We start from the raw sequence: 27,847 nt of genomic DNA, 5'->3' as shown, positions 1-27,847 counted from the left end.
TACAGTAATCTCTTTATTACACATAGAACTAGATATTATGCCCAGGACATGGGATCATTAAAACAAAATAAAAATACAGAAGGAAAAAAAAAGTGTGAAGACATATTCAGATCACCCTGATGGATCCACGAAATAGTCCTGCAAAGCATAATAATGAATCACAAAAACATTAGGCGGTCATGTTTTTCTTTTGTAATATAATAAATCGAAAGAACAACAATCTGAATTCAAACAGCAGACATTTTTACAAGTGTATTCTTGAAAGTCCCACATGCATTACCTTTGAAATTACTAAACTGAGGGAGACTTGAAGAGGGTAAGACTCACATGTTGTCATAGCGATTCATTCCAGGCCATTCCTCACTTTGTACTCATGCACATCAGTGCTGTGCTGTTTGAAGAGCTGCAGATGAAAAAAATAACCTCTATAGTTTGGCATTCATCCTGGACTGCATTCAAAAATCCAAACAATGTTCTGCAGTATTGTAAAAGGAAATCAGGGGACAAATGTACAAATATCAGTAGGCTAACTAAGTAATCTTATGTTTTGTGTGTAACCCCCAATAGAGGAGGTGAGCAGTCATTACCAGGCCCCAGAGGAAAGCGGACGTCCCGAACGCTAGGCCCACACGCAGCCAATTGGGGTTGGTGTGATCTGGCTTTGCTGCGGTGAATGCAGACCGACTCCCAACTGCAAGATAAAAGGACAATGAGATTAATAATCAGCATTTGACTGACTGGCAATTCAACAGAAAGAGTTGTGAGGTTGTAATGCTTCAGTTGTTACTGTATGAGTCTGTTCTTGCTGACTCCCAATAGAGACCCCACAAGTGTCAAGTTAGTCACAAATTGTGCATACATTATTGTAGACTACACCAATACTAGGTTGACAGATTTGTCTCTCTTTATCTCCATAATTACAATCATTCGTGAGGTAATTATCGTGCATGAAAATCCTGTGTTTGGACTAATGATTACATCCCAGGTAGCTAATAATACCTAATTAACTAGTAGACTATTAGTAAGCTAATGTCACTTAGCTACTATACCTAGATAGCACATTCAATCATCTGAATACAGCTACTTTGTGTTTTCATGTCAATTGCAGTGTTATTAAAACGTGAATGGCTATGAATGTTGCCATATAACTTAGTACTTCACTTAGTCAAGACAGTTACGCTAACCTTTCTAAAATAACGTTAGCTATTGACATTGGCTAATATTAGCTAGCTAAGCTAAGGTCAGGCCTCAAAACAGCTCGATAGCCAGTCTTCTCGCAAGGTTAACGTTTTTTTTAAGTATATATATATATATATAAGGATTATTACACAAATTATACACCAGTTTCCTTTTTATTTACTTACTCTTGCTGGCGCTTGCTGCCCGTAGTAATAAACGATTTAGTGTCATTTTAGCCACAGAATTTGTTCCCTCATCCGAAATCGGTTCGTGACGAGCTTTGATCGACTATGTGCCCTGTCCAGTGGACCAGAATTTGAAATGATCACAGAATAATAGATTTTTAAAAAGAGGGATGATTTTATTTAGAGATTAAAGGCTCAGTGTTCCTAAAATAAAGTACACACTTGAACCATTTACTGTAAAATTTTGCAATAACATATTCACTTCTATATGTCATGTTTTTACGTCTATGATGCAAATGTCATGTTTTTACGTCAATAATGCAAACCACATAACAGTGATGACAATGCTGCAATGATGGATAATGGCTACGGAAATGGACTGTAATCTTATCTAATTCATTTAAAAAATATATATTTCTGTCTGGGACTGGGCACGGTGCCATGTAGCTAGCTCTGGAGAACCCAAGATTGGAATGAGAACTGAGAAAAATATATTTTACATCACGTCTATTGCAGAACCGAAGTGATGCACTATAACACGTCCCCTTCCATAATTGTCTTTGGTTGATTGATTACATTTGTAACTTTTCAGTTTGACAATTTTTCACCATACAGCAGCGGCACGCACACAGACCCAGAGAGCAGCTTGACCCGGAGGAGAAGGCGGCCATTTTGGTCTGAAGGGGGCCTTGGCTGTCACCACGTGAGGAAGAAGAGCCCGAAAGAGAGCGAGACAATTCCGGGAGCTTTGACTCGAAGAGACCGAGAGGGGAGAGAGAGAGAGGAAACTTCGATTCTGATTCATGCGCGAAGCTACAGAAGAGTAGCCAGATTACAGAATGCCCTCAATTACTCTACCGCCGAAGGAGAACGCTCTATTCAAGAGAATATTGGTAAGTACCTAGCTGCCGCTCGCTAGTTACGTTAGCTAACTTGCTATATATAGCAAGCTAGCTAACTTGCGCACGTTACAGTAGCTACTCTATACATGACCAGTAGCTAGCTAGCGTTGATTCGATTTGAAATAAAACAGCATGTATTCATGTTGTATCGTTAGTTGACATATGTTGTTCCTTCCATCACCCTCTCAACGATTAACGTTATAGCTAACTCGTGGGCTAGTATGTCGCGAGGCACTCGGAATGGCCTGATTGTCATCATTAGCTTGTTAGTTAGTGGTTTCAGTTTTACACCGTTTACCAACTAGCTAGTTACCATGAAACATGGCTAACAAGCGAGTAAACTTACTAACTTGTTATATGTTGTATCAGTTTGATGTAGCGGACTGGTTCAAAATAAACGCATGACTTTGCTCCAAAACATGATTGGCAAGGAACGTTAGCTAGCTACGGCTAGATAAGTTGGCTAACGTAGGAAGCTAGCTCGCTGCAAGCTCATTCTACACCAACCGCACAGGTACTTCATCATTACTCAGCATTTTAGCAACAATATAAACTATAACTAGCTATGGAGCTAGATAGGCGTTACATTTAACATGCTCAACGTATGTGCAGTGTTGTCCCCAAAGATATTACTGCAAACAGCGGTATGTTAAGTATTGCAATCCTTTACCATAGATTGCAGTTAGCTAACACAACCTAGCTACCCAGCCAGCTAGCTGTCACTCACGCTTTACTGAATCATATATCATATGGAAACTAATTATAAACAATTAACTTCTTATCATGCCAGCTAAAGTGCACACGTTTGGTCTACTTTTCTGAATATTGACCACCATTCACACAACCATTTCCTATTTCTGGACATGGTGTTTAACAATGTTGGCGTTATTGGCGAAGTTAGGTTGTCAATAGCTCGGCATCTCTCTAGGCCTGCAAATACAAGTAAGCCACACCTACAGTGTAAATATAAATATATAAACTTTCAGATGAGTTAGTTGCCAAGTAAGTATAAGTATACTCGTATATTTTTGAGCAATTATGTATATTGAGGAAAGTACATTACTGAATATATTTCTACAGGGTTGGTTCTCTGCAGAAGAAAAAAATCCACTCTGATGCAAGGCAAACATTTCTTTACCTTAGTTCCTTGCATTATTTTACTCTGCAAATATAATAATTAATTGGCCAATGCTGTTTGAGGAGAGCTTGCAAGGTTGTAAATGCTTACCACAAGTATGTTTTGTGTAGATGTGAATTGTCTGTTTCCACTCAGAGCCTCTAACGTTCTGTACAACATTCTGAAAACGTTTGTTTTAGTTGCTGTGTTGAATGCTCCTCAGTTTCCTTGGAGCCCCTGCCTTCTCCCTATGCCAGTGTGGATTCCCGGGTATTAGCGTTATGCGGGGAATTGGCAGGCTGATCACTGAGGTGCTAGGCCACACTGTGCTGACCCAGGCAGATAGGAATCTACGTCTGACTGGTTCTCTAATCACTGCATCTCATCACCCACCTGACCACACATTCACACAAAGCTAGATGTTTTTTCAGACCCAATCAATCAAGATAATACTTACTGTATTAGGTTGTGGTGAGCTACTGTCCCTGCTTGCTGGCAGGGTGGTATCACCAGACAACCTACCCAAAGGTGTTATTTGTAACTATGTATTTGGGTGATTCATCAGATCTGAACTCTAAGAACAGGCTTTACAAAAACCTTGATGACAACACACCTCTCCCCTGTTGCAGAGATGCTATGAGCACAAGCAATACAGAAATGGACTCAAGTTCTGCAAACAGATCCTCTCCAACCCAAAGTTCGCAGAGCATGGAGGTAAGGCCTGCTTCAACAGCCACTACTCACTTGTCTTTCGGTGGTTGGAACATCAGTGTTGGTAATTCATTTCTTGGCCTAATTATGTGTTTTGGCTGTGACTGACACTAGTTCCTTTTCTCCCTCATCTGTCCCTCAGAGACGCTGGCGATGAAGGGACTGACCCTGAACTGTCTGGGGAAAAAGGAGGATGCGTACGAGCTGGTGAGACGAGGCCTGCGCAACGACCTCAAGAGCCATGTCTGTATCCTTTTATACTAGGGCTAATGAGGTGAGGGTTCATATGAACCTCCTAGTCGGAGGAGGGAAGACATTCACAAAAGCTCGACATCATAATAAGCCCAAACTTTTGACTCCATCCCACAAGCCCTTACTGCGCCATGTCTACTGCACATAATCCAGGCAGGGAATGGGAGCGTGCTAGATTGGCTCTGACTGTTACTGTGACATCTAATAATATTATAGGCTTGGTTGCATTAATACAGGGTTCACTGTTTTCATTTGTCACCATGAGTATTAGCTTTCTTTTTTGCCTTGAAATGTAGTCATGTGTTTTTAGTAGTCCTCCAAATGGGTTGTTTTAGCGAGGGATTTAATTTCTGAGGTTTGTTAAAAAAAAGATATATATATATATATTAGGTAAGTCAGTTAGTAAGAACAAAATCTTATTTACAATGATGGCCTACCCCTGGTTTAGTGTGTGTGTAGTCTGTTGTTTTGCCTCCTTAACCTTTGCTCTCCCAGGCTGGCATGTGTATGGTCTGCTGCAGCGGTCGGATAAGAAGTACGATGAGGCCATCAAGTGCTACCGCAATGCTCTGAAGTGGGACAAGGACAACCTGCAGATCCTCAGGGACCTTTCTCTTCTCCAAATCCAGATGAGAGACCTGGAGGGCTACAGGGTGAGGACCCAGAGACGGACCGTGTGTGCACGCATGTCTCTACTCATAAGTATGAGCTCCTGCTGTGTATAATAATTATTCTGTTATGCTCCCTCTCTCTGCAGGAGACCCGCTATCAGCTCCTGCAGCTGCGTCCCGCGCAGAGGGCCTCATGGATCGGCTACGCCGTGGCCTACCACCTGCTGGAGGACTTTGAGATGGCCGCCAAGATCGTTGAAGAGTTTCGCAAAACGCAACAGGTGAGCTTGACCTCTGTGTTTTTGAGTCGAATAATTCTCATTGGGTGCTCTGTAGAGTTCCTGTATCACCCATCTGTGTACATTTTTCTGATTGGTCACCCTGCCTGGATCAGTACACCCAATTGGTCACTGCCTGTGTCAGTAAATGTGGTGGGTGGTGCTGTGTTTCAGACGTCACCAGACAAAGTGGACTATGAGTACAGTGAGCTGCTGCTGTACCAGAACCAGGTGCTCAGGGAGGCGGGGCTGTTCAAGGAAGCACTGGAGCACCTCACCACCTATGAGAAACAGATCTGTGACAAGCTTGCTGTGGAGGAGACACGAGGTGTGTGTGTGAGCGAGAGAAGGGGTGAAAGTGCATGTGAAAGTGTGTATTGAGTGTTTTAATCCTAATGTGTGTGAGGGTGTAGGGTTGTGTTTGTAGATCTATGCATAAAATGTGATTCATGTGAACCTATTTATTGCTCAGGAGAGCTGCTACTGCAGCTAGACCGCTCGGAGGAGGCCACTGAGGTCTACCGACAACTCCAGGAGAGGAACCCTGAGAACTGGGCCTACTACCAGGGTCTGGAGAAAGCACTGAAACCAGGTATCCTTTGAACCCTAACTGCTACCTACCCCATTCCCACTGGACCCTCTCTGGTCTCCTCTTTAGCATGGGTCCTCTCACTACATGTGTAGATTCTCTGACCAGATTTGAATCTGCGTATGAATGGCATGCTCTGACTGTTGGCTTCTTGTGTTCCCAGCTTGCATAGAGGAGAGGCAGAAGCTCTATGAGGAGGCGTGGGTGAAGTATCCCAAAGGACTTGTTCCCCGGAGGCTGCCTCTCACCTTCCTAACAGGTACATAAATAAGCCATTATCACTACTATTACTGTGTAATTATCCATGGTGTGACGGCCTTTCAAGACGATGGCTGATAGACACAAGCACGTTGAAATGTGGTCTGTGGAACACCGGAGGATGGGGTGTTGAGGAGCTCCATTCACTTCTTCTTTTCTTTTCAGGTGAGAAGTTCCGGGAATGTCTGGACTGCTATCTGAGGATGAACTTCAGTAAAGGTTGTCCGCCCGTCTTCACCACTCTAAAGTCCCTGTATCACGACAAGGAGAAGGTGAGGGAGAACCACTGCCATTCCATAGGCTCCAGCAAGTCACTGAAGTAACATGCCTGGACTGAGATGTCAGGGTGATCTTGTGTTTGCTTGTTCCTCTCCGTGTAGTTGTCCATCATTGAAGAATTAGTGGTTGGATATGAGACGTGTTTGAAAAGCTGTCGAAAGTTCAATCAAAGTGGTGAGTGCGATCAGATTTTCATGTTTTATGAAATCTAATAGGAACCGTATTAGAATCTCTAATTATGGTGTGTGTATTAGATGACGGTAAGGAGGAGCCCCCCACCACTCTGCTGTGGGTCCAGTATTTCTTGGCTCAGCACTTTGATCACGTGGGCCAGCAGACGCTAGCCCTGGACTACATCAACACAGCAATCGAGAGCACACCCACGCTCATAGAACTGTTCCTCATCAAGGCCAAAATATACAAGGTAACCCACACACAGCCGTTGAGAGCACCCCCGCCCCCGTATAATTGTTCCTCAAGACACACATTTTCTAGAAATGTCATTATAGTGAAGATTTACAGTGTAACACACTCTCTCTCTCTCTCTCTCTCTCTCTCTCTTCCTATCTTTGTCTCTGTAGCATGCAGGTAACATAAAGGAAGCAGCCAGGTGGATGGATGAGGCCCAGGCTCTGGACACTGCTGACCGCTTCATCAACTCAAAGTGTGCAAAGTACATGTTGAAGGCCGGCCTGGTCAAAGAGGCAGAAGAGATGTGCTCCAAGTTCACAAGGGTCAGTCAGTGTTTGTGTGTTAAGCTGTCAATGTGTAGACTGTACATAGTGTGTTGCCTTAAAACCCTTTGTGTGTGTGTGTGTGGTGGTAACTGTGGGTATCGGTGTGTTTCAGGAGGGTGCATCAGCGGTAGAGAATCTGAATGAGATGCAGTGTATGTGGTACCAGACAGAATGTGCTCTGGCCTATAAGTCCATGAACAAGTTTGGAGACGCACTCAAGAAGTGCCACGAGATCGAGAGGGTAAGTTTTCTAACTGGGGGGCAGATTCCCTGACGGGGGTTAAACCTGTATAGATGGCCCAGTGGTAGTACAGGTCTGGTCAGTGGTTGGATTGCCTCATCATATCTATGTGTCCCATTAGCATTTTGTGGAGATCACAGACGACCAGTTCGACTTCCACACGTACTGCATGAGGAAAATGACGCTGCGATCCTATGTGGACCTGCTCAAGCTGGAGGACGTGCTGCGCATGCACCCCTTCTATTACAAAGCTGCCCGCACCGCCATTCAGATCTACCTCGGCCTGCACGACAACCCACTCACCGACGACAACAAGGAACACCAGGCGGATGCCGGTACGTAATTGTGTGTGAGAGTGCAAGACCCAAACTGACGCTTGTTTGATATTGCTCATTTGATGATTTACACACTGGTTTTTGGTTTGGTGTAGTGCAAAGTTCCCTGTAATGTTTTTTGGCACTGAGCAAATTCCAGGTCTGCAGAGCACAAACTTGAACTTTGAAAATTCTGTGCAACTTCCAGCGTGCGTTTGCTGTGAACAGACTGTACCCGCTTTAAGTTAAGTTTTAATTGGTCAAGTAGGCTACTGTGTCTATTTAATCATAATGTAGGCCTACCAGAGTGGGCTACCATGAAAAAAAAACGATGGAGAAAATAAATCTCATAACATTTTAACACGGAAACAGCTGTTCTATCATTCAGCCTACCGTGGCAGCCAATGTGTGGAGTTCATTGTAGGCCTACATTCCATGAGGCTTGAAAAAAACACAGGGTATGACATTAATCTGTTTATCCATTTGTCTTTCAGACAAGGTGACTGGAAATGTTTGATGCAAGAAACTACTTTACAAGATAAAATGTGTTTTATTCCCATACCATTATTCCAGAGAATCAGACACATGAACTTCTTACGGCTGAAATCCAGTTAACGGGATCGATTTGGCAACAGCCAGTGAAAGTGCAGGGCGCAAAATTCAAATAGAAATCTCATAATTAAAATTCCTCAAACACACAAGTATTATACACCATTTTAATGCAGCCGCTGTGTCAGATTTCAATAAAGCACACCATGCAATAATCTGAGTACAGCGCTCAGAGACCAAAACAAGCCATACAGATACCCGCCATGTTGTCGAGTCAACAGAAGTCAGAAATAGCATTATAAATATGCACTTACCTTTGATCTTTATCGGAATGCACTCCCAGGAATCCCAGTTCCACAATACATGTTTGTTTTGTTCCATAAAGTCCATTTATGTCCAAATACCTCCTTTTTGTTCCCATTTAGTTCACAAATCCAAATTCACACAGCGCAGGCACTTAGTTCAGACGACAGTTCCATTACAGTTCGTAATTAATCTTTAGGATGTTTATCATAAATCTTCAATAATATTCCAACCGGACAATTCCTTTGTCTTTAGAAATGAAAAGGAACGCAGCTAACTCTCACGGGCGCGTGCGAGGCTGAGCTCATGCATTCTGCCAGATACCTGACTCGAACAGCTCTTATTCTCTCGCTCTTCACAGTAGAAGCCTGAAACAAGGTTCTAAAGACTGTTGACAGCTAGTAGAAGCCTTTGGAAGTGCAATTGGACCAAATTTTACACTGTATATTGGATAGGCAAAGACAACCTACAAACCTCAGCTTTCCCACTTCCTGGTTGGATTTTTTCCTCAGGTTTTTGCCTACCATGAGAGTTCTGAATATACTCAGACATCATTCAAACAGTTTTTTAGAAACTTCATTGTGTTTTCTATCCAAATCTACTTATAATATGCACATCTTAGCTTCTGGGCCTGCGTAGCAGTCAGTTTTCTCTGGGCACCTTATTCATCCAAGCTACTCAATTCTGCCCCCCAGCCATAAGAAGTTAACCTGTTACGCCTAGACGTTTCGACAACATCCAGTGAAATTGCAGAGCGCGAAATTCAAATTAAATTATTAGAAATATTTAACTTTAATAAAATCACAAGTGCAATACACCAAAATAAAGCTTAACTTCTTTTTAATCCAGCTACCATGTTAGATTTCAAAAGGGCTTTACGGTGAAAGCAAACCATGTGATTATCTGAGCACAGCACCCCACCATACAAACACTTGAAAATCATATTTCAACCAAGCAGGTGCGACACGAAGGTCAGAAATAACGATATGATTCATGCCTTACCTTTGAAGATCTTCTTCTGTCGGCACTCCAATATGTCCTAGAAACATCACAAATGGTCCTTTTGTTCGATAAACTCTTTTTTTATATCCCCAAAATGTAAATTTATTTGGCGCGTTTGATTCAGAAAAACACCGGTTCCAACTCACCCAACATGACTACAAATGATCTAATAAGTTACCTGTAAACTTGGTCCAAACATTTCAAACAACTTTCCTAATCCAACTTTAGGTATCCTAAAACGTAAATAATTGATCAAATTTAAGACTGAATATACGGTGTTCAATAGCGGATAAAATCAACGTGGAGCGTGCACCAAACAAGAGTACACTTCGCTTGACACTCATTCTGAACAGCCGTACTAATTCATTTCTCAAAGGAAAAACATCAACCAATTTCTAAAGTCTGTTGACATCTAGTGGAAGCCATAGGAACTGCAACCAGGTGCCTCATAAATTTAGTTACCCATAGAAAAGTCACCAATTTTATTTCTGGATGGTTGGTCCTTTCCTCTGTTTCGCCTGCCAAATAAGTTCTGTTATACTCAGATATCATTCAAACAGTTTTTTAGAAACGTCAGAGTATTTTCTATCCAAATCTACTAATTATATGCATATCCTAGCTTCTGGGCCTGATTAGCACTGATTAGCAGGTATTTTACTTTGGGCACTCTTTCCATCTGGACATGAAAATACTGCTATCCCAAACAAGTTAACCTCTTGCTTCTACCTGGCACGCAGGCGTCCCATCTAGAGCTCTGGAAATGCAAATGCACTACGCTAAATGCTAATATTATTAGTTAAAACTCATACGTTGATTAAAATACACATGCAGGGTATTGAATTAAAGCTACACTCGTTGTGAATCCAGGCAACAAGTCAGATTTTTAAAATGCTTTTCGGCGAAAGCATGAGAAGCTATTATCTGATAGCATGTAACACCACAAAAGACCCGCAGGGGACGTAAACAAAATAATTAGCATATTCGGCGCTACGCAAACCGCACAATAAAATATAAAACATTCATTACCTTTGACCATCTTCTTTGTTGGCACTCCTAGATGTCCCATAATCACTATTGGGTCTTTTTTTTTATTAAATCGGTCCATATATAGCCTAGATATCATTCTATGTAGACTGTGTGATAAATGGAAAAAAAATAGCGTTTCATAACGTAACGTCATTTTTTAAAATTCAAAAAGTCGACGATAAACTTTCACAAAACACTTTGAAATACTTTTGTAATGCAACATTAGGTATTAGTAAACGTTAATAAGCGATCCAATTAATCACGAGACTAAGTGTTTTCTATAGGGATCCATCTTGAAATACTGTCCGTCTATTTCTCAACCAAAATATCCGGTCGGAGACCGGAAGAAATGGTCTGTCTCTTGTTCGTTTGACCAAGAAACAAATCCTAGGCAAATGACAAGACTGTTGACATCGTGTGGAAGCTGTAGGTACTGCAACCTCAGCCATATTTAATGTCTTTCGCCCATAACAATGGGTTGAAGCGGCGGATGGATATATTTTTCCACTTTCAGTGATCAGATTTTCCTGCACTTTTCAATGAAACGCACATTATGTTAAAGCCACAGCCGTGATTTAACCAGTTTTATAAACGTCTGAGTGTTTTCTATCCACACATACTAACCATATGCATATACTATATTCCTGGCATGAGTAGCAGGGCGGTGAAATGTTGCGCGATTTTTAACAGAATGTTTGAAAAAGTAGAGGGTAGACTGAAGAGGTTAACCTCTTTCAGCTAGGGGGCACTATTTTTATGTTTGGAAAAATAACGTTCCCAAAGTAAATGGCCTATTTCTCAGGCCCATATGCTAGAATATGCATATAATTGACAGGATAGAAAACACTCTAAAGTTTCCAAAACTTTTAAAATATTGTCTGCGAGTATAACAGAACTGATATTGCAGGTGAAAACCCAAGGAAAATCAAACCAGGAAGTGGCCTCTATTTTGAAAGCTCCATGTTCCATTGCCTGCCTTCGCTCCATTTTAAAGGGATATCAACCAGATTCCTTTTCCCATCGCTTCCTCAAGGTGTCAAGTCTTTAGACATAGTTTCAGGCTTTTATTTTGAAAAAATGAGCGAGAAAGATAACATCGCGTAGTGGATAGCTGGGTGTTGGCATGAGTTTTGCTTGCGCAACAGAGTGGGGCAGCCATTGTATCTCCCTCTCCTACTGAAAAGAAATGGCAAAAATCGCTGAAGTTGGAGACTTATCTCCCTCACCAACTTCAAACATCTGCTATCTGAGCAGCTAACCGATCGCTGCAGCTGTACATAGTCTATCGGCAAATAGCCCACCCATTTTTACATACCTCATCCCCATACTGTTTTTATTTATTTACTTTTCTGCTCTTTTGCAGACCAATATCTCTACCTGTACATGACCATCTGATCATTTATCACTCCAGTGTTAATCTGCAAAATTGTAATTATTTGCCTACCTCATGCCTTTTGCACACAATGTATATAGACTCCACTTTTTTTTTTCCTATTGTGTTATTGACTTGTTAATTGTTTACTCCATGTGTAACTCTGTTGTCTGCTCACACTGCTATGCTTTATCTTGGCCAGGTCGCAGTTGCAAATGAGAATTTGTTCTCAACTAGCCTGCCTGGATAAATAAAGGTGAAATAAAAAGACAGTGCCGGTTGATATTATCGATTATATATTTTAAAAACAACCTGAGGATTGATTATTTAAAAAAAAACGTTTGACATGTTTCTGTGGACATTACGGATACTATTTGGAATTTGTCTGCATTGTCGTGACCGCTCGAGCCTGTGGATTTCTGAACATAACGTGTCAAACAAACGGAGGTATTTTGGATATAAAAATAATCTTTATGGAACAAAAGTAACATTTATTGTGTAACTGGGAGTCTCGTGAGTGAAAACATCCGAAGATCATCAAAGGTAAGAGATTTTATTGCTTTCTGATTTTCGTTACCAAGCTACTTTGGTGCTAGGTGTTCATAATGTTTTGTCTAGTGGTCGATGAACTTACACAAACGCTTGGATTGCTTTCGCTGTAAAGCATATTTTCAATCTGACACGACAGATGGATTAACAAAAAACTAAGCTGTGTTTTGCTATATTGCACTTGTGATTTCATGAATATAAATATTTTTAGTAATATTATTTGAATGTGGCACTCTGCAATTCCCACCAACGGTATGGTTTGCGTCAAGTTAAATAAAGGTGACTTTTTTTCCACTATTTTATTTACATTTTTTACAAATCCTGTCTCAAAATAAAACACTGCCCCTTTAAAAGGAAAAAAAGCTCTTTACATGACTTGCTTTTCACAGATGTCTAGAAATGTACACTTTATCTTGTAAGAAGCAATCCCTCACCAAGATCCCAGTTATAGATAATTTGTAGTCAGAAAATTACTCAAACTAGTAAAGGATATGAACAAAATGTGCACACGTGGCTACATGCAGCTCTCGCTTTGATCTCAAAACAAGCTCATCTATTCATGACTGCTCATGCTGGAAACTGTACCGCTGTTTAAATCACACCGGTAATAGATCCGTTGTATTATTTGTGAGACACTGCTGATTGAGCATGCATTTAAATAGTTCGCTTTTTATTTTACCGGGCTGATGGTCTCTGCATCTGATGGTCAGTCAGAGAGCAGCCGACTAAGGGTCCGCCTCTCAACATCCCTCCCCTCTTCCTTTCCTCCACTGACAATGACCAAAAAGGGACACCGTCTTCCAGCTGATGGCGAATCTCGAGTCGCACCGCAGTATTTCTGCCTCATGCACAAATTCATGTTACTCCTATGAACAGAGAAGGTAAAATGTTCCTCTATATTAAAAAATACCCAAGTCGCTAATACTAAAGCAAGCCCAGAGATGCACTTTCCTACTCTTTATTTACTGCTGCAGTGCTTGTTGTAGCGCTGTGTGGAAATAGGACGAACTTGGATTTAATAGCTTATAAAAGTGTTGAATACAAAGTGTTGACAGTGCTGAGTAAAAACTCTCATTAAAAACAGCATCTCTTTGCTGTATTCGTTGAGTCTCTAGTCATGGTTTTAAATGTTTAGAAATCTCACTGTAACAACTCTGCTGTAGCTTTCTTTTATGCCTGCTATGTTACTGCAGACACTGTAATCTGAGCCATTCGATTGGCCAGCGGTAGGCCTATAGTGCACCTGATTTGCTCTCCGGGCCCGCCGGGAAGGCAGAGTTTGTACATTCAGACACATGAAATGGTTCAAAATGGCTAGCTTGCCTGCCCGGCGCACAGGGCAGCTGAATCTGGTGCACTTAACGGCAACAACCGGAGATTGAAAAAAATAAAAATAGGAACAAGGCTTTCATTCGTTTTTTTATGATCGATTAGGAATGCCTTGGAGATCGACTAGTTGATCTCAATCGACCGGTTGTTGACCACTGCTCTAGAAAGTGAACATCACTAAAAATCTCTTGCTTCTCTCTGAATGCTGACATTTCTTCTGTGAAGCAGTCTTGGGCTACTGTGTGCCCACGTGCAGCTTAGAGGGAACATTGGTGTAGTGTCTTGATTTGTAAATGATCCCAGTGTCTGAGAGAAATGACACTGGCCCGTCTGTCCCTGTGCTGGTTCTTGTCCCACAGAGAACCTGAATGATAAGGAGCTAAAGAAGCTTAGGAACAAGCAGAGACGAGCCCAGAAGAAAGCCCAACTAGAGGAGGAGAAGAAGAACGCAGAGAAAGAGAAGCAGCTGAAGAACCAGAAGAAGAAGAAAGAAGATGACGACGAGGAGATCGGAGGACCAAAGGAGGAGCTCATACCAGACAAACTGGCCAAGGTGTGTGTGTGGCCTGTAAAAGATGAAGGAATGACTGAGGCCTATCCCGACAGACTCCTCACAGTGAGCCCTAGTCGTTGGAAATGCCTCAAAGAACAAACCTGTGGTTTCGCTTTACCCTCATGGCTACTGCCATTAGCCCTGTGGGATATCACTGCAGAACATGGTGAAATTACACTAAGGAGACTGAACAGTTTTTTGGGGGGATAAGACCCATGATATTGTTTTCTTCCCCCTGTAGGTGGAGAACCCACTAGAGGAGGCAGTGAAGTTTTTAACCCCCCTGAAAAACCTGGTGAAGAACAAGATTGAGACTCACCTCCTGGCCTTCGAGATCTACTTCAGGAAAGGTAAAGGAACGAGAAGCTGATTGACGTTCTGACACGAAGAATCTGGTACTTTAGTCAAAAAAAATTAAACAGATCTGTTGCTTTCCCTCTCGTAGAGAAGTACCTGCTGATGTTGCAGTCGGTGAAGAGAGCATTCTCAATGGAGCCCTCTCACCCCTGGCTGCACCAGTGTCTAGTGCGCTTCTTCAAAGGAGGTACAGTTTAGTAGGGCTTCTGCCACCTGTCATTTGGCCAGTCTGTTGGGCCTTGTCATCATCCAAACTCCATGCATTTAAGATACCCTCACCGCCATCTGTCTCTGAACCCTATGTTGATTGTTGCTGGAATAGTTGTCTGTGTTCTGGTACAAATAACTCTACCATGTTCTGATTCTGTGTGTATTCCTCAGTGTCTGACAGTAAGGACCTACCGGAGGCTGTGCGGACTGTTTTGAAGCAGGAGATCTCACGGCTGTTTGGGGAGAGCAACCCCCAGAACTTTAACAAGAACTACCTGAGCCAACACTCCAACTCTATACCACACCGCGTGGCTGGTACGTACCCGCACTACCTGACTCAACAGTCCACATGAGACTTCACCATAACTACACACACACTGTCAACTTGTAACTGAAAAGTTCCACGTTGTCCCCCTGCAGCTGCTAAGATGATGTTTTATCTGGACCCGTCCTCTGACAAGATGGCCTCTGAGCTGGCTACAGCGCCAGATGAGTCCCTCACTGGGAGAAGCATCACGGTGAGCGCTTACTCACTGCACTAATTCTTGCGCAACATTGTTATATTTAAATGTATCAAGTACCTTTGGCACAGTAGTCCCACACCTGAACCAGAAACAACATTGTTATATTTAAATGTATCAAGTACCTTTGGCACAGTAGTCCCACACCTGAACCAACATTGTTATATTTAAATGTATCAAGTACCTTTGGCACAGTAGTCCCACACCTGAACCAGAAACAACATTGTTATATTTAAATGTATCAAGTACCTTTGGCACAGTAGTCCCACACCTGAACCAGAAACAACATTGTTATATTTAAATGTATCAAGTACCTTTGGCACAGTAGTCCCACACCTGAACCAGAAACAACATTGTTATATTTAAATGTATCAAGTACCTTTGGCACAGTAGTCCCACACCTGAACCAGAAACAACATTGTTATATTTAAATGTATCAAGTACCTTTGGCACAGTAGTCCCACACCTGAACCAGAAACAACATTGTTATATTTAAATGTATCAAGTACCTTTGGCACAGTAGTCCCACACCTGAACCAACATTGTTATATTTAAATGTATCAAGTACCTTTGGCACAGTAGTCCCACACCTGAACCAGAAACTACATTGGGGAAAAAGGCAAGGAATAATGTCAATTGTCTGTGTGACCCAAGTCTAAGACACCTTGTCTTTCCTGTCAGATCTGCACAGATGTGCTGGAGGCGCTGCGTGAGGGCAATCTGGGCGATGGGCAGCAGAAGGCAGCGGAGGCGTACCGCGCCGCGTGTAACAAGCTGTACCCCCACACCTTGGCCTTCATGCCCCCTGGCTACGAGGACAACGCCACCACCATCAGCGCCAATGGAGACCTGTCAGCAGGCGAGCACGACGACATGGCCAATGACATGTGAGAGGGGAGCGAGGGATGGGAGGGGAGGAGCATAGAAGCTGCCAGCCGCTAGTCTGTCAACAACACCCCAGCTACGGTTGTTTGTGAATGCCCCCTGCAGTGCACTGACCTGGACTGAGAGAGCCGCGAAGAGGAGGGAAAAACAAATGCGCATTTTACTATTTTTTTTTTTTAAAACCCTGTTGACATCTCTTCTTTAACTGAACAAAATAAAACTGTATAAGAAAAGAAGTGTTAGGGTGGCTGCCGTTAAGTCAGGTTTTTACTCCTGTGTTTTCACGCCTGTGTTTCTCCTGTATGTGCATCTGCTTCTCACGTTTTTAAAGGTAATTTATATATTAAAAACAAAGAATTTAAAACATTTGCAAAAATTGAAAGATTATAAATTGTGGTGGTGATGGAGGATTGTGGTTTTACCTGTGAGCTGGCAAGTGCCAAAAATGAAAAGGTGGAACTTTTTAAAAGGAGACATCACTTGTTTCCCAGGGGAGGCGTAGCAGCGATGCACTCAGTTAATCAGCTACTGAGCTCAAGCAGTCCTCTGCTCTGCCACAAGGTGGTGCAGCGGTAGAGGTCCCGGCGTGGCCTCCAGGAGGGAACAGGACACGACTGATCTGAATGCAGAGACACAGAGCTCAATGCTCACCTGGAGTGCTGTATGACTGACAAATGTGCAGATTTCTGTTTTCCTTTTCCGCTCTGTATTTTCCTTCCTAGTTTTACCCATGTGAAAGTCCCATGAAACCACTTCCTGATAAAGCAAAAACACACTGACACTCTACAGTTAGTGGGGTTTGTTTTGGGGTTTTATTTCTGTTTATTGGTCAAATGTTATAGGCTCATCCAATGTTACCAATCCATCTTTTAATTTTTTGAGAAAGGCGTTTGTCAATCATACTGAGTTCTGCACACAGACCACTCCTAACACACAGAGGACTTATCAATAACTAAAGTTGAATAAAAAGCTATTTCCTGATGCCATTTTTCCTGCAGAAGTTTGTATTTTATTCAAGGATTCCGGATCAGTATTGTCAAACACTCAATTATTTGAAGGGTCTTGAAGAGGGACACTTGCTCACGTTGCCTCACATGCTCACCGTAGGTATTATGAGGGATGTAAATACCATGCTATGTTGGACAGGGATTTCAGAGTTTTGGTCTGGGCAGGTCCCCTACTGCCCCACCCTCATGCCTTTTGGCTTGAGAGCTGAGGAAGGTGTGGTCCAGGTTGAGGTAGGTGGTGAGGAACTCTGGGAAATCTCTCTTCTGGACAACCTCCAGGAACATGGCTGCAGCTGTCAACAACCTCTGTTCCTCTCTGGGGGGGGGGGGGAAGAATTGGAGGCTCAGAGGAGTGCAGAGACAGGAAACTTCTAGAAATGCAGAATGTTTGAGTTGTGAGTTACCTTGGAAACCTTGTGCTCTTATCCAACTCCTCCTACCTGACAGTGTGACAGCGTGTGACGACCTTCAGCTCCCCCATGACCTCCTGGGTCAACTCTGTCACAAGACCCCGGGTCACCACCCTGCTATCATCCTCCAGCTGTGTCTGATGACGGATCCACTGCCACACCTGGACACAAAACGCCACACAGACATCTCTCATGAAATGGATCCTGGACTCAAGTTTTTTTGCAATGGGAAGTGCGGCACAGGATGACCTAAACTAAAGTGAACCTACCTGGGATCTGGAGATTTCTGCAGTTGCAGAATCTTCCACCTGTCCCCTGTAGAAGAAGTGACCTTTGCCTAGGGGAGACCCATGGAGCATTACATCAACATTACTCAATCACATATCCATCCCAAACCTTCATTAAGGATGCTGGTTCATTATAATGCATACTCTTGAATTCTCACCTTTGAGCCAAGCATCTATGAACAGGATTCCTACAGCGATGTTATACTTCAAGCCATACAGGGTTACTCCACCCTAGAAGCACGTTTAGAGCAGTTCAGTACACGAGACGTGGAATGGTATTCCAGAGAGATGCATACAGTAGAACAACGTTATTGAGTAACTGACCGCTGGCATACAGAGCAGGTCGTCGGGGGTAACCGTGAGGTCATCTCTAAGCTGGTGCATCTGGTTGTCACCCTGAGAATGCAGCTGGAAGAGCTGAGAAGAGAGTGATACAGAAAAGTGGGGAGAGTGACAAATCCAATTGTATTTGTCACCTTCTTCATAAACAATAGGTGTAGACTGACAGTGAAATGCTTACTGAGAAGATAACAGTTCCTTTAAAGGTATAGCTCAACAATTCCTACATTAAGGACATACTTTCTGCATGGGCTCTATCAAGCCCAGGTCATACACCATGAAGCCATCAACACCAGCTTTGATCTCCAGTAACTTCAGTCTGAAATATGAGAAAGGGAGAAACACATTTTGCTGAATGGTGCAATTGGAGCCCAGTGAAATCATAATCGAGCAATCAGTCGTCACTGCTGTTGTGTAATATGACCAAAAACACAGAACAGATCAGGATCAGGCAAGAAATTGATACAGTACCGGTCAAAAATGTGGATACACCTACTCATTCATGGGTTTTTCTTTATTTTTACTATTTTCAATAGTTTCAGCAGAATAATAGTGAAGACATCAAAACTATGAATAAACACATGTAATCATGTAGTAACCAAAAAAGTGTTAAACTAATCAAAATATATTTTATATTCTTCAAAGTAGCCACCCTTTGCATTGATGACAGCTTTGCACACTCTTGGCATTCTCTCAACCAGCTTCACCTGGAATGCTTTTCCAACAGTTTTGAAGGAGTTCCCACATATGCTGAGCACTTGTTGGCTGCTTTTCCTTCACTCTGAGGTCCAACTCATCCCAAACCATCTCAATTGGGTTGAGGTCAGGTGATTGTGGAGGTTAGGTCATCTGATGCAGCACTCCATCACTCTCCTTGGTCAAATATCCCTTACACAGCCTGGAGGTGTGTTTTGGGTCATTGTCCTGTTGAAAAACAACTAATAATCCTACTAAGCGCATACTAGATGGGATGGCGTATTGCTGCAGAATGATATGGTAGCCATGCTGGTTAAGTGTGCCTTGAATTCTAAATAAATCACTGAGTGCCATCAGAAAAGCACCCTCACACCTCCTCCTCCATGCTTCACGGTGGGAACCATACACGGAGGTCATCCGTTCACCTACTCTGCGTCTCATAAAGACACAGCGGTTTAAAACAAAAATCTACAATTTGGACTCATCAGACCAAAGGACACATTTCCACCGGTCTAATGTCCATTGCCCTTGTTTCTTGGCCCAAGCCAGTCTCTTATTATTGGTGTCCCATAGTAGTGGTTTCTTTGCAGCAAATCGGCCATGAAGGCCTGATTCACGCAGTCTCCTCTGAACAGTTGATGTTGAGATGTGTCTGTTACTTGAACTCTGAAGCATTTATTTGGGTTGACATTTCTGAGGTGCAGTTAATTTCTGATTTCTGAGGCTGGTAACTAACTTATCCTCTGCAGCAGAGGTAACTCTGGATCTTCCTTTCCTGTGGCAGTCCTCATGAGAGCCTGTTTCATCATAGCGCTTGATGGTTTTTGCGACTGCACTTGAAGAAACTTGGAGTCCTTGAAATTTTCCAGATTGACAGACCATGTCTTAAAGTAATGATGGACTGTCGTTTCTCTTTGCTTATTTGAGCTGTTCTCACCATAATATGGACTTGGTGTTTTACCAAATAGGGCTATCTTCTGTATACCACCGCTAGCTTGTCACAACACAACTGATTTGCTCAAACACATTAAGAAGGAAAGAAATTCTACAAATTAACAAGGCACAACTATTAATTGAAATGCATTCCAGGTGGCTACCTCATGAAGCTGGTTGAGAGAATGCCAAGACTGCAAAGCTGTAATCAAGGCAAAGGGTGTCTACTTTGAAGAATCTCAAATATAAATGATATTTTGATATATTTAACACTTTTTGGTTACTACATGATTCCATTTGTGTTATTTAATTGTTTTGATGATTTCACTATTATTCTACAATGCAGAAAATAGTTTTAAATAATAGTAAAAATAAAGAAAACCCATGGAAGGAGTAGGTGTGCCCAAACTTTTGAGTGGTACTGTACATACAGTGTATATATCAGATGACGTATAGATGACTGTGTAGAATAGGTCCTTCACCTGGTGACGTTGGCCAAGGCTGCTCTATAGGGGGCACTGTCCCTGTCCTGAGGTAGCAGCAGGGCTGCCATACCTCCAGTAGCCAGGGCTCCTCTACGGTGACATGTCTGGACCAGCAGGTCCATGTAGCTCCGCAGGAACAGCTTCTCCATGTTGACATACTTACTGCGGTCAGGGAGCAGGAAGGTCCCTCGGTGACCTGTCAGGCAATCATATGAACTTAAAATGACCTTTTGGGAACTAGTAATCCAGTGATGTATCAAGATATACCCAGGGATTACCCATGTTTAGACAGCTGCTGCATTCAGTTTTATAATAAAGTTTAAACTGAGCTGTTTTGGACAGAATGGTCCCAATCTAAAAAACAACATGGTTGAAAGTTGAAAGCTGTCTTCTCCAACATTGCCAGAATAGAGACATTTTGTAGACCCATGAAAACCCTTAGTTTCCATGGAAAAGATGTGATTGAAGTCACTCACCAAACTTGTTGACAAAGGAAGCGGAATAATCCCAGATCCCACAGTTGAGTCCAGCAGAGTGATCCTTAAGCTCATACAGAATCTCCTCCATCTCAAATGCTGACAGCACATTCTCTATCAGCACGGTTGCCTTTATGCTGCCCACAGGCAGGCCCAGCTAGAGGATACAACACACACACACACACACACACACACACACACACACACACACACACACACACACACTTGTATTCAATGTTACTTATGATCAGTAATTTACGGTGTATCAGAGAAGCAATCAAATAGCAAGCATGCTGTTCTAAAGCATTTCACACCTTTACCATGTTGGCATGCTACAAACCTTCTGCTCTGTCCAGAGGAATATGTTGTTCCAAAGTCTCGCTTCCATGTAGCTCTCGACCTAACATGCATCGATGGTGGTGAGGAAAAGAGAGAGAAAGTAGTGGAGAGTTTGTTTTTTTATATCGTGTCAATCCTATTTGCTATTCTAACAGCCAATAACAGCACAGCTATCTACCATAGACTTACTTTGGAAAGGTAGAAGAATGGCCCACTCTCGCTGTCGAACAACAGCTTGCCACAGTGGAACATGAGGAAGCCGAAATCACACAGCGGCCCTGGCACCTCTTTGCCTTTAACCTGCATACACACAAATGAATCAGCGCTGCTGAAATATCATCCACGCAAAAATAAGATGATGGTCAGGGGCCAACTTTCACTGGGAATGGGGGGGGCATGTCCCCCCCAGTTTTATCTTTGGAATGTGATACAAAGGGTGCAAGGGCGTGCTTTAGGACCATGCGGATGCCTCGGAGCGATCAGGTAGGCTTTTCAGAGTGTTTTTCTGACAGAATATATATATATACATTTATATAGTATGTCCCCACCACTTCTAAAACCAAAGTTACACCCCTGATGATGGTTGTAGACATAACATGATCATTTGGATGGCTCTACACTTTCAGCCACTCCAGATGTTGTATGCATGTAAACTGAGGTATTGAGATGAATTTGGACATCAGAGTGTTGAAGTTGGAACTCAATACCATCATGTTGTGTTCCACCATGTTCCAGGCTCTAGGGCGGAGCATCAGAACAGGAGCCTGGGATATCTTGGGGGCATCTGTTGGAGGACAGTAACAGTTGGGCGTATATGTGAATAATAATAATGCAGGTCTTCATACAATATTCTGACCTGTAGATCTACTTAAACATGGTGGAAAGTTATGAAGTCGACTAATGCAGGGTTTGTGATTAAAATATAAGATATTATAAAGTCCAGTTAAACAATCAAGATAGACTGTATCTAGATACATTTAGATTCGGCTGATGTGTGCCAACAAAACGCTTCCTGCCCTGGACCGAGCCCACCGTGAGTAATGGGTAATAGAGTGGATATAAACTCACTGGGAAATTGATTGTGCACCGCCCGGTAAACATTATAAATGCCTTTTATCTGGTTGTGGTACGTTGGGCAGTTCCCATCATCAAAATCAACCTGCAAGAGAAAAACAACACAGTCGTCTACATAGTGAAGAGGGCTTTTCTGGAATGCTCTGCCCACCAACAGATCCAGAATCACCTGATTTATACGTCTTTTAACTTGTATATCAAAGCCTCCTGATATCCAACATCCCTTGCCTTGTAGCAACATTCTAGACTGGGTACATACGTGACTGTTTCTGCATTCAACAATGTTACTTGTATGTTACATTCAACAACGTGTCAAACAAGGCTAATTGGCCCCTGAATATCCTGTACCTGTAGGCCCTGTGCAGGGGAACTGAGGGCCTGAATGAAGCGCTGGGTGTCACAGGGGGCCAGGTCCCCCACATCCACATGTCTCCTCTGCAGCCTCTGGGGGACTGGACGGACCCTCCAGCTAGGGTCGCTTCTTACGGGGGCTGTGACCTCACAGAACCCCGGTAGGTCACCTGACAGGTCCAGGTGGGTCTTCCTGGAGATTCTAAGCCTCAGGATCTTATACGACAGAAAGACACATACTGTATTAGACTAGGTTGATATACTGTATATTTTTTCATGATCGCTGATCACTCAGTTTGTCAACAAGTAGGCCTAGAGAAAACAAATATATTTGGAACAATGTATTAGTGCTTTTTTTTTTACCTACCTTGTCGACCTCTTCATCAAATGCTGAGACCAGTTCCTGTAGGAAGACCAGGGAGCCTGCGGTAAAGATGGTTCGATACTCAGCCTCCAACCCTGGGGGAGAGGGCTCTAGCTCCATGGTTATAGGATCCTGTGGGCCATAGAGTTATTACAATTGCAATAAGATGCCTCAACGCCATGCAAAGAAATCATCAATCAACTGGGACATGACCGTTTTTATGAAGTACTGTACGCTGTACATGAATATGTCTAGTTGGTTACTGACTGTCTATAGATAAGAATGTTACAAACACAAGTTTACATGCATCAAAAAGGGATTGCAGCTTAACTTCAATAAAACTAGCAGGACAGAGCGGAAATGTGTGAGCTTTCACCCGTCATGACAATAAAGATAATGTTACAACATTTTAACAAACAACATTTGAACAAATTGTAATAGGGGGGAATGAGTACTCACGGACATGTTGATGCCTTTTTTCACTACTGAAGTGGACTTTGGTAAGGTGCACCACTAACCATTGTTTGTTTTAGGTAAAGGTTAAAAGCCACTTTCTAAAACATTAACAGGATTTTAAAGTGCTGACACACGTTCGAGATATTATCAAAAATCTGAATACCTTTTCCTATTTCATTCTAATTGTATTTGGAAGAGATTTAGTACTGCAGTTCACTTCTGTGATATTCCCATGTAATGCTTATTTTAGTGTTTTGACTGGGCTCGGTAGGGAGCTGGGACGCAGGCTGCAGTTGTAAGCAACGACCCTCGTGTCGAATCTGATCCAATCCACATCGTCTTTCATTTTCTTGGTTACCTCTCGCGAGAGTTGTGTTTTCTGTCAATGTTGTACGTGGCTTCAAATGTAATGCAGGGCGGGGAAGGAGTTAGAAGGATGCTTAAAGTAGCAACCTGAGATTGTTATTCCAAAACTAATGCATGGTCATATGTTTATATTTGGAGGTTACAGATTTGTCACGAATGTCCAATTCCATTTGTATTGGGCGAGATTGCTTGTCTCATTTTGACAGCTCATCCAGCTAGCATTGGCAGAGGCGCGGTTTTGCAAGCCATAACAGCTCTGGGTTAACGTTAGCTAGGCAGCTACTGTAGTTTGCTAGCATATCCTCGATAATCAACAACCAAACAATATGGCAAGTGTGGAGTCGTCGACGGAATTCACTAGTTCGCTGACGGTCTCGTCTCATCTTCCGCCACCACGGACGCGGATTTTCAAGATCATCGTGATTGGGGACTCCGGTGTGGGCAAGACATGCCTAACCTACCAATTCTGTGCGGGCAAGTTTCCGGAGAAAACCGAGGCCACGATCGGGGTGGACTTTCGGGAGAAACTTATCGAGATTGACGGCGAGAAAATCAAGGTGAATAGATAGATGACATAAAACAAGTGAAATGATTGTTTGGGTTGTTTCAAAACAACACAACCTGGAAACAATTGACATATAAATGCAGTCTACCTCATCCACGTTGGAGTTGTTGTGGCATAAATTTCAAACGTCTCTTGTCTTTGATCATCTCAAGGGCAGTGGCAGAAGCGAAAACAATCTGTCTGGTGCGCTGACTGCCCTCTGCAGAATCATACATATTACATACATTCAGTTCATCCTCTGGCAAACTCACAGTGAATATAAGGTCTCTCTAGGTACTGTATTTCAGTTCCTTGGAGACTGACAACATTCAATAAAGAAGCTGTTCAGAGTGTGTTCATTTGACTTTCCCCTCCAGGTTCAGCTATGGGACACGGCAGGCCAGGAGCGTTTCCGTAAGAGCATGGTGCAGCACTACTACCGCAACGTGCACGCTGTGGTGTTCGTGTACGACGTGACCAGTGCCGCCAGCTTCCGCAGCCTCCCGGCCTGGATCGAGGAGTGTAAGCAGCACGCTCTGGGCCAGGAGGTCCCGAGGATCCTGGTTGGGAACAAGTGTGACCTGCAGAACTCTGTCCAGGTGGGCACAGACTTGGCCCAGCAGTTTGCTGACGCGCACTCCATGCCCTTGTTCGAGACATCTGCCAAGAACCCCAGCAGCAATGGCCATGGTGACGGTAGCCATGGTAACAGTGATCACGTGGAGGCCATTTTCATGACGGTAGCCCACAAGCTGAAGTCCCAGAAGCCACTGATACTGAGCCAGCTGCCCGGGGGGGACATGGTGACCCTGACGAGGGGAAGGGACGAGGGCGAGGAGAAGGCGAGCTGGGCCTGCATGTGCTGAGAGAGCATTGGGGGGAGCAAGAGAAGAAGGTTGTGGGGAGAAATAGGAATCAGGGTAGATTCCTCTACTTCCAATATCAGGGGTAGACCCCCCCCAACAGTTAAGCACCTTTTTATTATTTAAGTGGATGTGTGGTCACCTGAGAGATGGGGTGATGTCATCATATTACAAGAGTTTAGGTGCCATCAGTCTTTGTCAACACCACATATTTCACTCACCTCCTGTGCTCCACCTTGACTGTGTGTTACCACACACATGTTCTGTGTTAGGAGGTAGTCCTGACGGTGTTAGCACTGTCATCAAATGGTAAACATCTCAGTGACCTGGGAAAGCTAAGGATAAAAAGGAACTTGTTTGAAGTAAATCTTGTTGACGGGTTCCACTGAACTGTGTTTGAGCTAGAAAACTGTTGGCCAGATTGATGTACAACATATTCAATTTACACACACACACCTCAGAGTATACAACAGGCAATATCAGTACACCTCACTCAGGCGTTTCTGGACCAAAATACCCATCCATCGGGTTTATAATTGTGCCCCTACGCAAGTCCCACAATATACAAAAGTTTTCTTCAGCAAAGTTATGATCTTCTGTAGCATGTCTTGCATAAGTAACGTCTATAAAACAACTATTACAATATACAACAAATACCATGTGTCTTAAATCTGTTCTAACTGTAACACGTTTTCTACCCTATGATGTCATCCCAAAGGCCTTCACTACCGTCACCATTGCTTTGTGCGTTTGGATCACAGCTGGTCCTGTGGTGCATCGTTTTACGTGTGTTTGTGAGAAGGATGTGTGGCACAACATCAGATCAGTTCAGTACTGTGAGTGCAGCACAGTGTGATGCTGCACGAACCACTTCGCCTGATGAGATCACTGTTGATGTGGGGCAAGACTCGTCATCATTCCCTCTTCATAATCTGCTTTGGCAAAGGAATGATGACAGCTGCTATCAATGCATGGGTATCTTTATCTTTACAACAAGCCTGTAAAATGTGTCAAAAGTAGTGGTGAGGAGATTGATTACCTGTATTGTTGCCGTTGAACCTTAGCTAACAGACCTGCTTCTATGAACATGGGACGGTTGCAAAGAAACCCCTCACCAGTGAAATGACCCTCTAAGGAAGACGGTTGGTGTTTATGTACTGTATGTCAGATAACCTGGAAGTCTTGTCGTATAATTACCGTTTTTAGCCAGCAGAGAACAGATGCCACCCCACATTATGTCAACACAACAATTAGCTGCGCTAAATTACTGTGGGCTTAGATAGCCTTTTCTCAGGATACAGTTCAATGAAAAGATATTCACTCTGACCTGTTGCCCTTAGATTGGTCTATAGAACTAGGCAAGGGGTGGGTGGGGGGGGGAATGGTAGGCTTTATCAATTGCCTTGCACTCTTGTTTTGCTTACATGTGCTTTAAATATTTGTGTTTTTTATGTGTTCTCTTAGTGCTCTGTGTCGTTAATTTGTCATTTCAGGTTAATCAATTCTTTTTTTTCTGTTCATTTTATCTGGGCTATTTGATACAAAGGTATGTCTGTTTTGAGAAAGACACTGTTTATTTTAACGAGACTGATCACGTCAGGAATTAATTCCTGGGCACAAAACGAGGGAGTAAAGCCTTGCAATGGTTTATGGATTACATTAGAAATGTTATGTGTAACCTTGCAATAAAGCATCCTGAACATTTCAGCGCAATGTATGTCATTTCAGGTCGACATGTTATTTGATCTGTGGGATGGGGGGGAGTTAAAGAGTTCAACTATTGTTGTGTTGATCGTTTGTGGGAGCTGTCAGGGTATTACAACTTCAGGGTTGTTGTGATGGTGGAACACCTCGTTGTCATTCTCGCCATTGGTCAACGTTAGGTAGGCATGCCTAGCCTGACACCATCACCATGGAAACACAGGAGCAAAGCACTAAGGCAGGATAAACCTGGTGAGGGTCAAACCATGCTATTAGATGATTGAACATTGTGTCACCTTTGGCAGTCTGTCAGACAATTGTAGCCTCACGCCAATGCCACCTTGATCACCTACCAATACTGTGTTTTTCCTTTGGGAAGCAAAGAGTCACCACAAAATTGAACAAATCAAGTGTTGTACTCTACATTTGACAAATCATTAAAATTGTTTAGATGAAAGAACACTCATATTGTTCACCAAACCAGTCCACACAGGTGCTCGAGTTTCACCGAGGTTGGTGTTTTTGTGTAAAAAAACACGTCAATGAACCCACACACAACGCCACGCAGGCCAACTGCAGCATGCCCAGGACAACGACCCTGCGCTGGTTTAATAAGGATCGGACCCTTTTTTTTTTCCCGGCCTAAAATGACAACCAAATCTAACTGCCTGTAACAGAAACAGCAGCAGTTCAAACTTTAGAACCAATTTCCTACATTTGAATATAAAAATTATTTTATCAAACAAAACTATGCTACATTTTATCTATGGAACCCTCGTGATGACAAATCAGAGCAAGATTACTGTATGTATGTAAGCACATTATTTACCTTCAGACGTGAATGTAA

General features: G+C 42.9%; 4 protein-coding genes and 1 non-coding gene across 6 annotated transcripts; 3 read left to right on the top strand and 2 right to left on the bottom strand.

Annotated features, from left to right (window-relative positions):
* ndufc1 (NADH:ubiquinone oxidoreductase subunit C1) lies at nt 1-1,521 on the bottom strand. The gene is made up of 4 exons (XM_035744371.2): nt 1,365-1,521; nt 588-691; nt 328-403; nt 1-138 (listed from the first exon to the last, which is right to left on the bottom strand). The coding sequence occupies exons 1-3, from the start codon at nt 1,408-1,410 to the stop codon at nt 344-346; spliced, it is 210 nt and encodes a 69-aa protein (XP_035600264.1). The 5' UTR covers nt 1,411-1,521; the 3' UTR covers nt 1-138; nt 328-343.
* A 343-nt stretch (nt 1,522-1,864) lies between these two features.
* On the top strand, nt 1,865-17,290 carry LOC118363477 (N-alpha-acetyltransferase 15, NatA auxiliary subunit-like). The gene is made up of 20 exons (XM_035744367.2): nt 1,865-2,257; nt 4,013-4,097; nt 4,237-4,341; nt 4,842-4,999; nt 5,104-5,238; nt 5,410-5,563; nt 5,708-5,827; nt 5,988-6,083; nt 6,248-6,354; nt 6,463-6,535; nt 6,616-6,785; nt 6,943-7,095; nt 7,211-7,339; nt 7,461-7,674; nt 14,143-14,336; nt 14,578-14,686; nt 14,782-14,880; nt 15,075-15,218; nt 15,324-15,421; nt 16,106-17,290. The coding sequence occupies exons 1-20, from the start codon at nt 2,204-2,206 to the stop codon at nt 16,313-16,315; spliced, it is 2,607 nt and encodes an 868-aa protein (XP_035600260.1). The 5' UTR covers nt 1,865-2,203; the 3' UTR covers nt 16,316-17,290.
* LOC118363995 (small nucleolar RNA SNORA18) lies at nt 14,370-14,503 on the top strand. The gene has a single exon (XR_004821499.1). It is a non-coding gene; the product is annotated as a small nucleolar RNA SNORA18 (small nucleolar RNA).
* Nucleotides 16,842-24,709, bottom strand: ugl (ureidoglycolate lyase). 2 transcript variants are annotated; one of them, XM_035744369.2, is made up of 15 exons: nt 24,546-24,709; nt 23,074-23,202; nt 22,704-22,922; nt 22,350-22,440; nt 21,989-22,065; nt 21,471-21,581; nt 21,283-21,342; nt 20,943-21,099; nt 20,464-20,662; nt 18,593-18,671; nt 18,338-18,430; nt 18,172-18,244; nt 17,996-18,063; nt 17,757-17,887; nt 16,842-17,632 (listed from the first exon to the last, which is right to left on the bottom strand). In XM_035744369.2, exons 2-15 carry the CDS (start codon nt 23,188-23,190, stop codon nt 17,461-17,463), a joined length of 1,647 nt encoding a protein of 548 aa, XP_035600262.1. In that variant the 5' UTR covers nt 23,191-23,202; nt 24,546-24,709; the 3' UTR covers nt 16,842-17,460. The 2 variants fall into 2 exon arrangements, with proteins under 2 accessions (XP_035600262.1, XP_035600261.1); XM_035744368.2 differs by lacking the exon at nt 24,546-24,709 and adding an exon at nt 23,530-23,766.
* On the top strand, nt 23,933-27,006 carry LOC118363480 (ras-related protein Rab-33B-like). Its single transcript, XM_035744370.2, has 2 exons — nt 23,933-24,449; nt 24,814-27,006. Exons 1-2 carry the CDS (start codon nt 24,219-24,221, stop codon nt 25,300-25,302), a joined length of 720 nt encoding a protein of 239 aa, XP_035600263.1. The 5' UTR covers nt 23,933-24,218; the 3' UTR covers nt 25,303-27,006.
* Nucleotides 27,007-27,847: the final 841 nt, after the last annotated feature.

The sequence above is a fragment of the Oncorhynchus keta genome, chromosome 30 (assembly GCF_023373465.1).
Source record: "Oncorhynchus keta strain PuntledgeMale-10-30-2019 chromosome 30, Oket_V2, whole genome shotgun sequence".
Classification (NCBI taxonomy): domain Eukaryota; kingdom Metazoa; phylum Chordata; class Actinopteri; order Salmoniformes; family Salmonidae; genus Oncorhynchus; species Oncorhynchus keta.
The sequence above is the reverse complement of the archived record's forward strand: the minus strand, read 5'-3'. Positions and strand labels throughout refer to the sequence as shown.

Coding starts and splice junctions, on each gene's coding strand:
- ndufc1 (XM_035744371.2), bottom strand. CDS start 1,410: ATGACACTAAATCGTTTATTACTACGGGCAGCAAGCGCCAGCAAGA. Junction 692..1,364: donor GGCAGCAAGCGCCAGCAAGA/GTAAGTAAATAA, acceptor TTTATCTTGCAG/TTGGGAGTCGGTCTGCATTC. Junction 404..587: donor CCGCTTTCCTCTGGGGCCTG/GTAATGACTGCT, acceptor TTTCATCTGCAG/CTCTTCAAACAGCACAGCAC.
- ugl (XM_035744368.2), bottom strand. Junction 22,441..22,703: donor CCCCTGCACAGGGCCTACAG/GTACAGGATATT, acceptor TTTCTCTTGCAG/GTTGATTTTGATGATGGGAA. Junction 18,064..18,171: donor CATAGATGCTTGGCTCAAAG/GTGAGAATTCAA, acceptor GGTCTCCCCTAG/GCAAAGGTCACTTCTTCTAC.
- LOC118363477 (XM_035744367.2), top strand. CDS start 2,204: ATGCCCTCAATTACTCTACCGCCGAAGGAGAACGCTCTATTCAAGAGA. Junction 5,000..5,103: donor GAGACCTGGAGGGCTACAGG/GTGAGGACCCAG, acceptor CTCTCTCTGCAG/GAGACCCGCTATCAGCTCCT. Junction 6,536..6,615: donor TCGAAAGTTCAATCAAAGTG/GTGAGTGCGATC, acceptor TGTGTGTATTAG/ATGACGGTAAGGAGGAGCCC.
- LOC118363480 (XM_035744370.2), top strand. CDS start 24,219: ATGGCAAGTGTGGAGTCGTCGACGGAATTCACTAGTTCGCTGACGGTC. Junction 24,450..24,813: donor TTGACGGCGAGAAAATCAAG/GTGAATAGATAG, acceptor TTTCCCCTCCAG/GTTCAGCTATGGGACACGGC.